The sequence below is a fragment of the Neospora caninum genome, chromosome III (genome assembly GCF_000208865.1).
Source record: "Neospora caninum Liverpool complete genome, chromosome III".
In the NCBI taxonomy this organism is placed as follows: domain Eukaryota; phylum Apicomplexa; class Conoidasida; order Eucoccidiorida; family Sarcocystidae; genus Neospora; species Neospora caninum.
In genome coordinates, this window is record NC_018388.1 from 656,532 (window position 1) to 672,311 (window position 15,780).

The following is a 15,780-nucleotide window of genomic DNA, read 5'->3' on the forward strand; positions in this document are numbered from 1 at the left end:
TTTCTTGTCGCCGATGCTGATTCAGCTGGTAACTGGGGCGCACGGACAGGGTCGGTCGAACCCCTGCGCGAACACGTCAACGCCCAGCGCTCGCCACTGGGAAATTTCTAGCTACAGGCGATGGCGGCTTTGGATTATATTGCTCCGTCCACAAAAATGAAGGAGGGAGGTGTACAAAAGAAGGAAGCAAAGCGAGACAGTTTTCCAAACACACACGCCGCCGACTCGGTTCACCGGGGACGGTTTTAGGTCATCGGACTCGACGCCGTCCACAGGCAGAGGTCGTTCAGTCTTCTTCTGGAGTTTCCACTGCGCCCTTTCTCCCTTTTGGAAAGCGAACAAAAGCACGAAAAAGGATGAGGCGTTTGCTAGTCGCTGCCGAAGGTTCTGCTCTAGTTGACGGACGATGCAGCTACCCTTGCATCGGCGAGTGACCCCGCGATGTACGAAACGCCGAGAAACGAGAGAGGCAGTTCCCCAGCTTTTGCCCTTTGGAAAACAGAAAGACCCAGGCGAATTGCCAATTTGAACAAAACGGACACGGACGGATTGCCCGGAGACACGCGATATGCCAGATGAAAAATCGAAACTGGCCGGTGTGCGTGTGTGCCTTAGCACAGCCCGCCTCCCCGAGGAAATCGAGGAAGCAGTTGAGCGTCAAAAAAATCGGCTTTCCATACGAATACGTGCGTTTAAGAACGGTGTCAGCTTGCTATTTCTCACAGTTCGTCTGTGCCCTCTCCTTTTGTCCTTCTTCGTGTTGCCAGAAGAAATACCCGTAACGGGCTTTGCCGGGGCAAAGTCGGGAACAGTTCGTCTTTGCACTTTCGAGCCCGGAGTTGGACACTGGTTCTCTTGGGGACGGATTTCTAATAGACGACTATCGTTCCTGCATGCGCGCGACGAGGAATCCCCTTTCCTCCGTTTCCCTCTAAAGAGGAGAGTTTCCACTTTATTCTTGAACTCTGAGTCACGGATTATTTGGGCTTTTCATCTCTGCCTTTCCGCTAACGCCTCTCCAGCGGGTCTCACCGCTCCGCGAACTCCCTTGGACGCTCAGTTCTCCATCAGCGGAGCTACAAGCTACCGAGCCCTGTCGCTTCGTTTTTGTTTCTCACACGAGGCCGCCATGCTGTGCTTCCCTCTGGGTTTCTTTTGGTGAATATCGACCAGAGAAGAGGTCCGTTTCGGACACAACCGTGTATTTCACCGTGCGCGGGAATTGCGTTTCTAGAGCTGTAGCTGTACATATTCGAGGCTTCTTTTCTCCTGCCTTGTCAGGACATGTCAGGGGCAAGTCCGGCTTTTTGTCCACTCTTTCCCTTTTTTCGCACTTCCTGATGTGCCGAGAGGAATCTCTGCTGGCGGCGCGCTGCTTATCGCCCCTCGATCTTTGTCTCTATTCCCGTTTCCTATCGGCAACTCCACTCGCCGGTTTACCCTGGCGCGCGCAGTTTGCACAGGGGAAACGTAGGTCCAGACAAGCGACTCGAAGCCTCTACAAGCATATTTCAAACGGGGAACGAACCCGAACTTGCGACTAGGAAGCACCAGAGGCTTTTTTTGCGTACCGGCGGACCGGGGACGTGCGTGTCTGGCCATCAAGGGTTCCGTCGTTTCAGGTCATTATGCCTGACCTTGTCATTGTCACCTGTTCCTGTCAGTTCCAAGATCACGAGCAAGGACGAAATATTGGCATGCGACGGCATTTTTGTCTCTATTCACTTTCCCCGTTTCATGAGCAGAAACTAAACGCGAGGGCAACCCTTTTCACAGACTCGCGCGGCGTCGCGCGCACAACTGCGGCACCAGAGCAGCTGTACGTACACTTGGGAAGAGAGGTACCCGCGTCAGTGCGAAGGCGAATCAAAGTTCCTAGGAGCTGTTGCTTCTGGTATGGGACGCGGTTTCCGGCTTCTTGCACCGTGATTGCCTGACTTTCTCCGAGTCATACGCTGCGTCGTGCCCCCCCTTGGAATGCGTGAACTGGGGCCATGCGAAGATAGACATTTTCCGCCGTCGACTATGTTTCATTTCGGCTGGTCGCGAACGGGAGACAGATTGCGAGAAGGCAGGAGAAGATGGAATCCAAGCCAGTGGATCTGGCGACGAGAAGGAGACTGATTGGCACATCACGGCGCCTCCAAATGGCAGAGAAACCACATCTACCGGTATCGTCCGCCTCCGAAAGCGGTCTCGACCAAATCACGACTTATCGCCCTTTTTCTGTCGGTGTGAAGCATGGCGAGAGGACGGTGGCGAGGGGCTTCGCCGCGACTCGAGAGCCACACACGAGGACGGGGGAGCCCGGATATTTCGTGCGGTCCCACAAAGCGGTGTCGAGTTTTCGGTTCTCGTGTCTGCCATCGATCCAGTCCGTTTCTGCTTCTCAGCGTCTGCGGAACTCAGCTCGCGATTTGAACTCCGCTGAGAGCGGCGTTGCTTTGTTTTCTTCGTCCTCGTGGATTCGGGAAAGCTCGAGTTCTGGAGACATGCTTGTCTCTTTTTCGTCTCTCTCGGCTGTCTCCTGTCACCGGAGTGCCTCTCTCTGTTTCCCCCCAGGGTCTCTGTCTTGTCCTGCGTCTTCGCGCTCGCGCGCTGCCTTCCCCGAGTGTTTGTCGCCTGAGCGGCACGCGACAGTTTCCTCTGCTTCGTGTGTCCGCCTGGCTCCTGCCTCTCGCGTGCTGCCTTTCGAAAGAGAGAGTCTCTCGCCACCACGCGAGCAGCGCAGCCACCATCGCGCGCCCTCACCTCCAGATCTTCTTTTTGGCCACCCGCCCAGACGGTGGCGACACAGTGCAAACTATGCGCGTGCTTCCTCCGCATGCGCTTTCTCGTTGCTTCTGTGGCGTTCCGACGCCTCGCAAGGCAGCCCAGAACCGCCCAGCTTGCATGCAGAGACTGGCAGACGCGGGTTGGTGTCTTGTTGCTGTGCGAGGGCCAGCGTGCCTGCTGCGCCGCGTCAACCGCTATCGGCAGGCGGCCGCCTGCTTCGGGACGACGCCACTTCGCCACGAGCGAGTCAAGCCAAAAGCGAAGTTCGCGGTCCCGGTCTCTGCTCAACAGACGCATGCTCTTCGACGCGTTTCTACCCGAGACAGACTGGCAGCCCAGCAAGTCGATTTTCTGACGATTCCCGCTCTGACGAGCCGGGGCCGCGTCTCTCTCCCTTCCTTTCTCGGCCTCTACCTGCTGTTCTCTTCTTGTACCTCTTCTTGTCGTTCGTCTGTCTCTTCGTGCCTTCCCCTCCGACCTCTGGCATACGTCCACCTGGCGGCACCGCAAAGGCTCTTGATACGTTTCGCCTGCCGTTGTCTCCCCTGCTGGCTCTGCCGGTCCTGTTTGCGAGCGCGGATCCTCTCCCGGCTTCCTCTGCTCTGGCGTGGCCGGCCTCGCCAGCTCCCCTTGCGCCCTACACCTACGATGAGGTTTTGGAACAGCTCCAGGCGATTCAGGGCGCGTGTCCCTCTCTCGTGCGCGTCACGGACTGGAGCGCGCAAACTGGCCTCTCTGTCTTCATGAAGCGGTGAGAGAGGCGCCGCTGCCACGTTCGAGCCGCCCAAGGAGGGGAGTGGCGAGCAAGACAAGAGGAAAGAAACGGAAGAGCCGTGGAGAAAAAGAGGAAACAGAGAGGGAAGATGAACCTATGAACAGTAGAGAGAGTACGTTTTCGGTGAGCCGGTGAGGAACGAGAGACTCCCTGTACATTTCGACTCGAGGACTCTTTCACTGTTCAGGCTCGTTCTTCTTCGGGTCCTCGTTGCCATACAGCCGCACCGGGTCCCTTCTTTGAACAACGTCTCGCGAACGCCGGGGTGTCTCTCCGCAGTTCGCTGTTCTACTCTTTTCTCTCCGTGTTTTCACACACACCGCGTGGGGCGCTGTGTGCCATGGCTGCTGAGACGGCCCGGTGGAAGGCGACCTCGGGAGAGGCGCCGCTGACGAGGGCTCACTCGCCACGCGCAGACCAGTCTATCGACACTCGCGCTCTGGATGCAGAGTGCTCCGCAAAGAGCTTGTCTTTTTCGTAGACTCCATTTTTGACTGATGAACACAAAGTCTTCTGCTGCGGCGTTTGCTTCGCGCTCGCAAACTGGTTGATTTCGCCGAGGCGGCAGAGGCGCCGGCGAGGTGTCGAAACGCAGACATCAGACGGAAAGGAAGAGGGACGGCGAGCTGGGAAGGCCGATGCCTTTCCAAATTGTGAACATGTCGATAAAAAACCGACTTTCACGCGTTTTCCGTGCCCATGCTTCCTTCGCGGTGACTACTCTGCATGTGCTTTCCACAGCTACTCGTGCGGGAAACTCAACGGCTGCGAACTTCCTCTCATTGAGGTGGGAGATTTCGCCTTCCTCTCTTCAGCCACTCCGACCCTCTTCTTCAGGCGAGTCTTTCTCTTCCGAAAATCGAGGAAGCCCCGCATGTGTTGCTCGTCTCCCTCGGCGCCTGAGTTGTCGACTCGCTGAGAAACACGACTGCATCAACCGCGAAGCGAGCATTCTACTGTCCTGGCATCTCTGGTTCTGCCTCCGCGGTCGGCGTTTCATGCCGCTCTCCCAAATGCGACTCTTCTCGATCTACCGTCCCTTTTCGGTTTTCCGAGACGCGTGGAGATGCTTTTCTCGTGCTTTCTGCAACGCCCCGCCTAGGGAGGTTGGGATCTGCGTGTGATCTCTCTGCGCGTCTGTGGCCCTGGTCCGTTTGGGGTTGCCACGTTGAGGGGACAGCGGAGGCGTCCGCTCGAAGGACACCAGTAGCTCAGTCTAAGCTCTGCTTCCCTCCTTCAGAAGCGTGCGTGTCCGTAGTGCCGGCTGTCTGCCGTTTCTCTTGCCGTGGCCGGACTCACACACTGCGGCCGTGGATCGCCTCCAAGGCCTGCATCGCCTTGGGCTTGTTTTCCTTGCACTCCTTTTTTTGGAGAGTTTTCTCCGTCGCTGAGAAATCTCCTTCCTTGTTTTTCCTTCACAGCGGCGCCGTTCACGGGGATGAACGCGCCGGACCGACAGCAGCCGTCGAACTCGTGCGCTATTTGTGCGCGAGGTATCGGCGTGATGGAGAGGTCAGTTCCACGCTTCCTCGTGTCTCATTTTCTCCTCGAGCACTCGTCCTCCCGCTGTATCTCCTCTGTCGTGTGTCTGCTTCGTCTCCATTCTTCGTTCGTATGTCGGGGGTGCATTTCCGCCTCTCCTTCTGCACAACCTAATACCACGAGCGGTGCCTTTTGGGCCGCGATGCGTGCTCAAACGCATGCGGTGTTTCCACATTCGCATGCCGAAGCTGAGCGTCTCTCACGATCCACAACCATATGCCTATATATATGCTTGTACATGCGTATATATTCATATATATCTTTGTTTATATTTATAAATCTATATGAAGGCAGCGTCGGCCACCAGATCGATTACGACCCTCGTGTCTGTTCTTTCCTCTCCTTTTATCTGTGTTGGAGTTGAAGACGCGAGCGCCGTGTGGACCCTACGAGGCGTCTTCCCTGTCTCGTTTTGCGCCTTCTTCCACGTTTCTTTCGCCTTGTCATTTTTCCCGAGTTCCTCTCTCGTTCTTGTCGATTCAGGTCACGTACTTAATGCGGCATCGACGCGTGCTCGTCATGCCATTTCCGAACGCCGTCGGGTTTGCCTGGAACTTTCGGGAAGAAGTGGGCGTCGATGTGAATCGCGACTTCCCCTATCAGCGCCAAGCGGACCAGTGCTTCCAGTCTGTAGCCGCCCGGTAAGACAACGCGTCTGTCTCTCTTTTCGCTCTCTTCCTCCCTCTGTCTCTCATTCTTTATCCTTCTTTTTCTCTCGCCTTCTCTTTCTCTCGCCCCCTTCTCTCTGCCCTTCCTCTTCATTCTCTCTTCCTTCTGTCTTTCTCTCTTTTTCTCTGTTTCTCTCCTCTCGCTTCCTTTCCTCTTCCTTCTCGTCTCTCTTCTTCTCGTTCTCTCGACTTTCCACCTCGGTTTCTTCTTCACGGTTTGGGTTTGCGCCGTCTGCGCCTCTCGCAATTTCGTTTGTATGCACTCCCCATCCGCTTCTCCGCGGCGCGCCTTGCCTCATCTTTCCGCATTTTTGTCTTCTTTGAGAACAATTCGGTCTCTGCGCCGAGGCAGACACCCCCTCTCTGGGCGTTTGCGCGTTTCGCTGCTTTCCAGTGTACCGTGCATCCGCTCGTTTCTTCGCAGAGCAATCAGCGAGTTGTTTCGGACCCACCTGATTCTCGGCGGCATCACCTGGCACGGCGGCATGCGCGCTGTCGCCTATCCGTGGGGATCCTATGACCACTCTCAGCAGGTGCGTCTTTCCTTCCTGCGGTCCGAGACGCCAAGAACTCCGCTTGCTTGTCTCTGACTAGCCCCTCCCCCTCGTGACGTCAAACACTGCTCCCTGCGTCATCGCCAGTCTCCGCATCGCGGGGCCTTTCCAGCATGCGGTCGGACTCCCCCGGTGCGCCAAGAGACCTACTCCTCTCCCTTTGTTTCGAACCTGCACCGCATGCAAGCGCGCGCCGGGAAACGGCGGCGGCTGTGCCCAGGCGCTACCGCTCGCTGCTTGCCCGTCTCCGACTCCGGGTCCGCCGCGTGGCACTTTATTGTTGAGCAGAAGCCGTCCACGGAGGCATCGCTCCGGTGATCCGTCGCGTGCTTCATCAACCGTGTGGAGCATCCGCGCGCTCCCGACTCTTGTGTAGCTGCCTTTGTCTTCTCCCGGGAGACGTGTATCTGCATATCTATGTGTATGTGTATGTATTGGTGTTCGTGTTTGCATGTTCACATGCCTGTGGAAAAATATTGTACCCCTAGCTCCGCGCTCTGTACATATACGCCCTGTTAGCGGTGTGTATGTCTAGAGTTGATTGATTGTACGTCGAGGGCGCCCATAGTTACGAGCCGGGAGGGACTCGGAAATAGGAAAGAACTGCTCTTGAATATCGCGCAGTGTCTTCTTTTCAAGGTTGACGCGCGACGTCTCGTGCATGCAACGCGACTGAGTTGCGGGGATTTACGTCTTATCGCCTTCTCAGCTGGGACGAGAACAGTGGCAGTCGCGGCCTTCGCCGGATGACGAAGCTTTCAAATCGCTCGCCGGTGCGTTGCAGGTGAGTGGGGCTTCTTTTTTCTCCCTACCTTACCTTCGATCGAACTCTTTGTCTCTCATCTGCCTTCCGTGCTTCCTTGTGTGCTCTCGTCTCTCCTGTCACTCCTTCTCTCCATTCTTTTCTATTGCATCCTTACGCCTTCTCTTCTGACTTTCTCCCGCCTCCTGAATTGGTGTCTCTCTGCTTGATGAGCTCACGTCGGGTTTTCTCCTGTCTCCCTCCGGGCGTCTCTTCGTTTTCCTTCCGCTCGGCTCTTCCTTCCTTGTCTCCTTTCCTGTATTTCTCTCGTTCTCTCTCCATTTCCTCTTTGTCTTTGTTCTTTCTCTCGAATCTTGCTCCCCGTGTTTTTCTCCCTCAATCTCGCCTCCTCTTCCTCCGCAGTTTGCCCCTCTCCTCTTGGTCTCTCTCTGGACGTCCCCTTCCTCTTTCTCTCACTGTTTCTCTCCTTTTCTTTTGGACGTCCCGTTTTTTCTGTCTTTTCTTGTCCAGCGTGCAGGAGGCCGTGATTTGGAAAAAGGCGATTTTTACTACCCCGTCGGTTCGATGACCGATCTCGTCTATCCAGTTAACGGCGGCATGGAAGACTGGGCCTACGGCGCGTCCTTCGAGCCTTCGCCCGACCCGATAACGGTCTGCGAGCCTGCGCCCTACGAGCTGGCTGTCGCCTCCAGTCTGTCCCCGTCCGCGCCTTCCACAGCCTCTGCTTCGCCTGCCGCCCTCGCGTCTCGGCTCCCCATGCTGAAACAGAGTGAGGCGAGGGCGGAGGGGGACAGGTTTCGCAGCGACGAAGAGACAACGCAGATACAAGCAGACGATAGCGCGAACGGAGGAGACAGGCCAGGTGCAGAAGGCGGCGCTCGCCGCCTCTCAGGCCGCAGCTTTGCGCATGCAGGCGAGAAGGGAAGCAACAGAAACCGCGGGACGACGACGATGCCTCTGCGGGGAGAAGCCGACGACGGGGTGCCCGAGGGGATGGCTCTCGGGGGCGAGGCAAGCGAGGAAGGAGGAGAGACAGAGTCGGCGCAGAACGGCGCAGAGGGGAAGCGCGAGGGAGAGGCAGAAAGAAAGGCGAAAAGCGGAAAAGGACGCGACGACGCAGACCCAGAAGCAAAGTGGAAAACGGCCGATCGTGATGGAGTTCAACTGTACGCGTATCCACGCTCGAGAAGCGTCTACTCTGCGGCCGATATACGCTGCGCGCTCTTCTTGGTGGAAATGCACGACGACAAAGGTCCCTCGCGCGTCTCGATGGGTAAAAACCTCGCCTTCGGGTCCGGGGGAATTCCCGCGGCAGCGAGGAGAAAAGCTCGCGCGTGCTCGTCCGTTCTCTCCTCTGGGGCGTGTTTTGTGTGTGTGTGTGTGTCTCTCTCTCTGGGATCTTCCCCCTCTCTCCAGCCCTGCGCCCCTCTCGGCTCCGCACCCAGGCGTGCTGCTCGAATAAAAGCTTTCGACTCTCCGTCCTCGGGGTAGCCTCCTGGCTCCCGGGTGCCTTTTTCACCACACCTGCCGGAATGTCCCCGCCTCTCCTGTTGCGCAGAAAAACGCAAAAAGACGCTTCAACACTCCACTCCGCTGTCCGCATTCTGTCTCTCCGGTGGCCCGCACTTTACCCCTGCCTCCATCTATCTGCAGATACTTTTCTAGGCAGAAATATATAGATATATATAAATGTTGGTATGTATATGTCTCGATATATTTACATTTCCATATTTCCATATTTGCATCATATGTATATTCACATCTCTATATGACGAGTGTCTGATGCGGCGGGTCCGTGCAGGTCCTCGACCAGTCGACCGCCCTACTTTGCTTCTTCCTGACGAGGGCGGAGATGGAGTGCAGAAGAGCGCGGTCGCACGCGCGAGCGAAGAAAGTGACTTTCTGACCATTCGAAATGTTCGCATGGCCCTTAAATTCATCGAAAAAGCTCAACCCGACCTTCTCTTCACTTCCACCCCTCCTCTCTACCAGCCTCCAGGTAGAGACCTATCTATCTGTCTATCTATACATATAAATTTGTATATCTCCGTACAAATGTTTATCTGTGTGTGTAGGTATATGTGGGCTTGTGGTGTTCCTGTTGTTCTCTCTTTTTTCTCGCGTGTGCGTTGTTCCTCACTACCTTTCTCTGCTTTCCTCATTTCCGTTCGCCCCTTGGATCCTCCCCTGCCAGGCGCCGTCTCCATCTTTGCCTTCTATCCCGTCGGCTGCAACGTATTATCTCACACCGAGCTGCAGATTCGGCGAGGACGGTGCGAGGATCTCCTCTCTGTCTCGCACTCTTCTCGGTTGGGACCAGAGCTGCTTCCTGCGTGGCATGCGGCGGAGGTGCTCGTGCGCGAGGTCGGGAAGGATTTGCCAACGAGTTGCCGAGAGTTGGGCGTGTGGGAGCGGCAAGGGAGTCTTGCGGAGGATCGCGACCGCCCGCCGGAACGCTTTGAATGGTGGGGTGGCGGCGGGAACAAAGACATCGCGCTGAATCAGGGGTCCGTCGAGCAGAAAAGAAACCGTGTCGAAATCCAGTACAAAATCCCACCGGAAGCACTGGTAGGAAAGAGAAAAACCTCAAAAGCTGTACCCATCTCGCCTGATCCTTGTGCTTGGCTTGACGACCCCCTGCGTCTTCAGGTCACTCCGGTCCATGCCGCCTGCCGCCCTTGCTCTCTTTTCTGCTTGGTCCGTTCTCTCTCTCCGTATCTCTCTTCTTTCTGTGTTTCTGCTTTCCCTCTTCCGCACGCCTCTGTCTGGCTCCGCTCCCCCCTCTCTGTACCGTTCTCCTCTCTGTGCTCCTTCCATTCTCTTCCTCTATCTGTTTCTCTCTTTCTCCTTCTCTGTTCTCTCTCTCGCGTTCTCTCGCTGTTCCTGTGTCCTTCCAACGTTGTTTTACTTGGTAAATGTGTAGAGTTTCCAAATACACTTATTTTCTTTACTAGTAACTTTGGATTTCCTACAAATTCTTCTGAATTACAGTTGTTAAAAGCTGGGACAAAATTATCAACGAAAAATTCGACCTGCGAGCTTGTGTCCGGTTCCGTGACGGCAGGACGGGGACTACTGCAGCGTGGTTTTTGCGTCCTTTGACCAGGTGAGGCGCCGGTGAATTCGACACAAAAAATATCTCTCGCCCGTGTTCATGGCAACAATTACCTCCCAAATACACACAAATACACGAATATATGTTTCTCCATCTATCTATATATATATATATATATATTGACACGTGTGTCTGCGGTGCCGCCATGAGGGCTGGTACATTGTGCGATATGTTTGGACACGTCTAACTAAAAACTGTGTAGTCTTTTTTACCTGCATATTTATCAATATATATGCATGCAATACGTACGCTTGTGTATCTTGCAGGGCGGTAGAGGTCATGTGTTTCCAAATAGAGTATGCTTCCAAACGTAGATATGTACTTATATTTGTGTATGTGTAGATATAACTTATGCAGCGCGTGTATAATATGTTCGGCCACCAATCATGTATGTCTGTTTTTATATTTTTCCATATATATGTATATATATACATAGATAAAGGATATATACGCATAAATGTGAGATATAGTACATGTATCCATAGTTGTTGATTTTCGCACAGGTATGTCGAGTGTGTTGGGATGGTTTGTTTCTGTTTCTACAGGACTGGAAATACCAGAAACGGCCTGAGCCGAGGATGCCGCCTCAGAGTCATATAGCTCGACTTCGACTTGAAGACGTAAACCGTTTTTCTTCTCGGTTGTGCTCTCTCGCTTTCTTTTCCGGTCTTCTGGCATCGTATTGCAGATGGTCTTCCTCCGTGGCTCTTGCGTCGGCCGCCGTTCTCCCAGCGTCGTGTTCTCCGGTTTCTCACGTCTCTCGTTCTTGCTTTTTGTCTCCGTGTTGGGTTTCCGTTGCGCGTCCTTTTTTCTCGCCTCTGTCGTGGCGTGACCCTGCACTCCGTTCTTCGCTGGGTCTTCTTGAATGTTGCATTTCTCTTCATGTTCCCCGCGGGTCTTCTACCAACGGTCCTCTCCCTCGCCTCTGCTCGTCTCCCACACGATGTCTCCAGCCTCATTCGGACCTCTCCTTTTCGCTTCGTTTTCGTTACCGATCCTCAGGACTACGAAGCACGATCGTCAGAGGGAAATGCTGTTATTGTCGGACATAAGACCTGGTAAGGCATCTCTGGCTGTTTCGCGTTCTCTCTCTTTCCGCCCCTCTCCATCTGTGTCGCTCTCTTTCTTTCCCTCCCTCTTTCCCTGTCTTCCCCTTTCCCTCTCTTTCCCTCCTCCTTTCTCTTTCCCCGTCCCTCTCGTTTCTGTGCTTGTTTGTTCCCCGCCTCCCGAGCCGTGGGCTAAGAACCCTTCTCTACGACTCTCTGGCCACTACGCGACCATTCCTCGTCTGTCTTTCCCGCGTTGCTTCGGCGCATCTAGTTTCTTGCCCCAGAAAACGCACTCCCCGGGAACGGCCAGAGGCAAAACGCCGAGCTACACAAGAGAAAAGGGCGGGAGAGGAGGCTGGCAACCGCGGGGAGAAAAGGCCTGCGAAGAAGAAATTACCGAGTCTTCATTTGTGTCTCCTTTGAGTCTTTTTGCGGGGCGCGCCTTTTGCGGCCTTTGTCCCTCCTTCCTTCTTCACGCGCTTCTCGTTCTCCCAGTTTCTTGTTCTCCCCAGGCTCTTCCCTGCGGCGATTCCGGCGCTCTTCCCCGTCGTCAGCGCCGCCGGGTATCCCTTGATTATCCGCGGTGACAACGTCGAAGGTTTCGCGCGTCTCGACTTCCCTCTAGAGGCGTTTCGCCTTTCCTCGAAGACCTCGGAGGCCGCGCTGAAACGCGACACAACGTCGGACACAACCGTCCAGCTCTTTTTGAACTTTGGGGGAAACTTCAATGAAGAGCGCTTCCGATACGATCCTTTCACAGGCGTGCTTCGGTATCCGAAGGCGACGAATCCGTCGCTATCGATTCGGCGCGTGGACCTCAGCGTCTCTCTTAGCGTGAGTCCTGCACAGGAGCAAGGAACGTTCCGTCTTCTTCGTCTCTCTCTTTGAGGGCCAGGTTACGCCTTCCCTTCTGCCTTGGCCTCGCCCAGTCGTGGTCCTTTCGCGTGCTTTCCTCGGCAACTACCAGTAACGCGTTGGCGCGTCTCTTTTTGTCTGTGCCTGCCTGTTCCCCTTTGCCTTGCCGACGTCTGTTTTGTGCCTCCGCAAATCTCGCTTCCCCGCGTGGCGCCAGATCGTTTTCCGTCTCTGTGTTCTTCGCTCTGCTGTTTTCTCAGCGCCCGTTCTCCAGCCTGCCGCCCGGGCGTTTCCTCTTCACGGTTTTCGAAGACGGCGATCTGCTCCAGCATACTGTGAATCAGTTTCTCTTCCCCGCCTCCTCCCTCTCTTCGCTCTCTGCCTCCGTCTCTTCCTTTTCGGTTTCGTCTTCCGGTTCGCCGTGCTCTGCGAAGTCGCGAGCGACACAGGGAAACTTTTACTCGGCGATGCTGCTGGGGGAGTTGCCGACGGGGACGATGGGGCCGTCCGAGTTGGAGAGGCTGCAGAAGACTCGGATGGCGAATTTCGTGAAGCGGCAGAAGGAGCGGACGGAGAGCACGTGGGGAGGGCGTCCGCATCTCTCTTCCACGTGGTCGAGGCAAGTGGCCGAGAAACTCAAGCAGGCGATCGCGCCTGCAGTCGTTGACTTCTCCCTCATCGATGCGAAAACCTTGCGGGGCCAAGCAGACGTGCCCGTGACTGCTCTCCTCGGCCGCACCGTAGTCGTTCAGTGGATCCCCGAGAGCTCACGTGGAAGCGACAAAAAAGAAGAGAAAGAAGGGGAGCAACGAGGGGCGCAAGAAGGGGATGCAGCAAGAGCAGACACCGGTTTGTCCAAGAAGACGGGGACGTCTCGTGTTGCTTCTTCTGGATATCGGCCTTCTCAGTCGGTGATGGCAGTCGTTGGCGCCTCCGTCCACACGCCGCCGATCATCCACTCGATCCACGAGAAGCTCGCGCCACTTCCTGCGGATCCGACGCAGCGGTCGGCGTCCTCGTCTCCGCCCTTCGTCTCTTCACTCGCCTGCTTTTTCCGCCATGAGCCGGCGAGAGGCGAGAGAGCCGGAGCGAGTCTAGGGCGAGAGAAGCCGGAGCTGACAGGCGCAAGGCACTTGGCGGGGGGCAGGGGAAGCAGAGAGCGCGAAGAAGGTCCGGACACCGCGGGAGGCAGCGACCGGAAGGTACCAGAGCAACAGATGGGAGAGGAGGGGGGACGGCGCGCAGAGGAGACAGCGAGTACGGAGAAGCGTGAGGCCGGAGACATGGAAGCAGCGCCAGAGGCAAAAACGACAGTCTGGGAGGGAGAGAGAGAGCGGGACGTGGAGGCGAGTGAACGGGACGCAGCAAGGACCTTGCTCGGAAACCTGATTGGGTACCTGCGTTTGACGTACACGGTTGATAGCGTCGGAGAACAAAGAAAGGAAAACCTCGAGGAAGGCGGCGGTTCTGGAGCAGGCCGCGTTCGTGTCGAGGCGGAACTTTGCGAGACATCGATGGGTATCCCTGCCGACGCACCACTCTACCTCAAAGTAAGACAGAGCTGAGGGGGAGAGAGGCGGTCGTGTGTGGAGCTCGTTTCGACTTGTCGCCCCCACGTTCGGGCAGTCTGTCTCATCTTTCCCCCGGGAACTGCCAGTTGTTTTCTTTCGTCTCGCGTTGTTTGTTCAGTTGTCTCTTGCCTTTTCTCTCCGGATATTCCTGAGTCGCTGGTCTGTGATTTCCTTTTCAGTTCCACGAAGACTGCTGTCCACCATTGACGATGTATCCCTCCACCCGACAGAGGCTCCAGTTCGCGAGCCAAGCACAGCGAGTGCCCGAACAGAGGCAGAGTTGGTTGGGACGCTTCCTGGGTGTTCGAGCTGGAGACACGGCGAACACCAAGACGGCGATGCCACCAGAAGACGAGACAGGAAGTTGGGAATTGCCGGAGGGAACCGCGAACCTTCTCTCTCTGCGAAACTGCAGATGTGGACCTGGTACGGGCGGCGTCGCCCCACCAGATCATGAAGCGTGTTGACACTCCGTTTTCAGTCTCGCACCTTTGCTTATGTTGGCGCAGGTTTTTCTTTGCCTCAGCGTTCGCTTCCATTTTCGCCTTCTGTTCTCCCGCGTCTTTTTGCTCAGGCACAATTGTCACCCTGGCAACAGAGGTGTTTGCGTCGTCCCTCCATGCGTCTTCGTCGTTCTCTCCCTTTTCCTCCAACACTTTCTTCCTACCGCCCGCCGATATGGTGGACTCAGCGCACCGGCGCACTCTGGCGTGTGCTCTTGGTCTGGTACCACCTGTCCCCGGCCAGTCTTCCGAAGCCTCGAGGCATGACGAGACTAGTAATCGGCTGCCGTTCTCGGTTTCGTTGACGGGTGGAGAGCCGTCGATAGCTGCTTCTCCATTTATTTCCCGCTTTATCTGCGGCAGCTCTTCGCGTCCTAGTTGGCGCCAGTGGAGCAAGCGGCCGGAAGCGGCTGCACGGCGGTCCGCTTCTACTGTACGTACACTGGACCCAGCAAGGGACAGGGACCAGTCACCATTACGTTCAGACACTGGGCCAGCGCCAGGGGGGAGCAGGCGGACGCCAGCGGGAGACGGGGAGCGACTAAATGGGAAGGGCCGGTCTGTTTCGGCGTCTGCTTCCCAGGAGAGCAACAAGGAAGGTCACCAGACACAAGCTGAGGAAGACGTCGCGGACTTCATTGCATTTTTCGAAGCCGCTGAGCAAGCAAGAGAGGACCACGACATGCCGCCGAAGTATCACCTGGTTATCGCTTCCCTCATTGCACTCAGTAAGTGCGCCAGTTCCGCTTTTTCCCCCTCCCTGCTCCCCCATGCTTCTCCCTTTTGCAGGCATGTAGCATATTTTTTGGGTGGGAGGCATGCACCATGTGCTAGTTGTTTTTTCTTTTCCCACGGGCACATGCGCGATTTCTCAAGTCTCTGTACTAAGGCTCCTTTCTATCTGCCCCGTACCCTCGCGGTTGTTCTCTTCAGAGGACAAGCCCTCCATTGCGGATTGCGTCCTCGGTGGTGGGTGGCGCTGTAGTCTTCCTCTTGGGAGAGCTTCCTCGTTTTCCTCCGTACGTTTCTTGCTCTCTCTATGGACTTCTTTTTTTTTCCTGTGTGTCTCTTTCCTGCTTTCCCCTGCAGTCGGGCTCGTCTGCATTCTTTCTCCATGTCTTATTTCCGTGTACGACTGTTGCCTATCTCACCATGGCGTAGGCGGGATGCAACTATCGGAGCGTCCAAGCGAGAGACGCAGTCCTTTCAATGAGTACCCTGAGATCCATGCAGCTGAAGGAGAAATCCCCGAAATCCCCGAAGGGGAGGAGGAAAGCCCAGGCGGCTCAGCTTCTCACACCGTTGACCGCTTCGGTCGCCTTGTCGACGCCTTCGCGGAAGCTAATAGTGAATTGAACGGCGATAGACAGGCGAAGAAGGAAGACGGCAAAGCGATTGTTGCGAAAAGCAACCTTTTCTCAAGTCGCTTGAGGGGAGTGACAGACGACGAAGTTTTCAACGTTCCATCATCGTTAGGGCATGCTGTGGTGTCGACAGCGCCGAGACGTCTCTCTGGCGGTACCGGGAAACGAGCAAGCTACGAGCCGTTCTTTTCCATCGCAGGCGAGGACGACGACAGTGAGGAAGACGAGGGCGGCTTCCAACATTGA

At 55.8% G+C, this 15,780-nt stretch overlaps 1 protein-coding gene across 1 annotated transcript; it reads left to right on the plus strand.

Annotated features, from left to right (window-relative positions):
• Positions 1 to 3,518: 3,518 nt before the first annotated feature.
• Positions 3,519 to 15,780, plus strand: NCLIV_007710 (f14o23.7 protein, related; the record flags this gene model as incomplete). Its single annotated transcript, XM_003880282.1, has 16 exons — positions 3,519 to 3,526; positions 4,972 to 5,062; positions 5,576 to 5,733; positions 6,185 to 6,293; positions 7,024 to 7,098; positions 7,588 to 8,350; positions 8,879 to 9,076; positions 9,272 to 9,645; positions 10,142 to 10,183; positions 11,195 to 11,250; positions 11,754 to 12,075; positions 12,357 to 13,646; positions 13,847 to 14,093; positions 14,242 to 14,603; positions 14,754 to 14,898; positions 15,260 to 15,780. The coding sequence occupies 16 exons, from the start codon at positions 3,519 to 3,521 to the stop codon at positions 15,778 to 15,780; spliced, it is 4,761 nt and encodes a 1,586-aa protein (XP_003880331.1).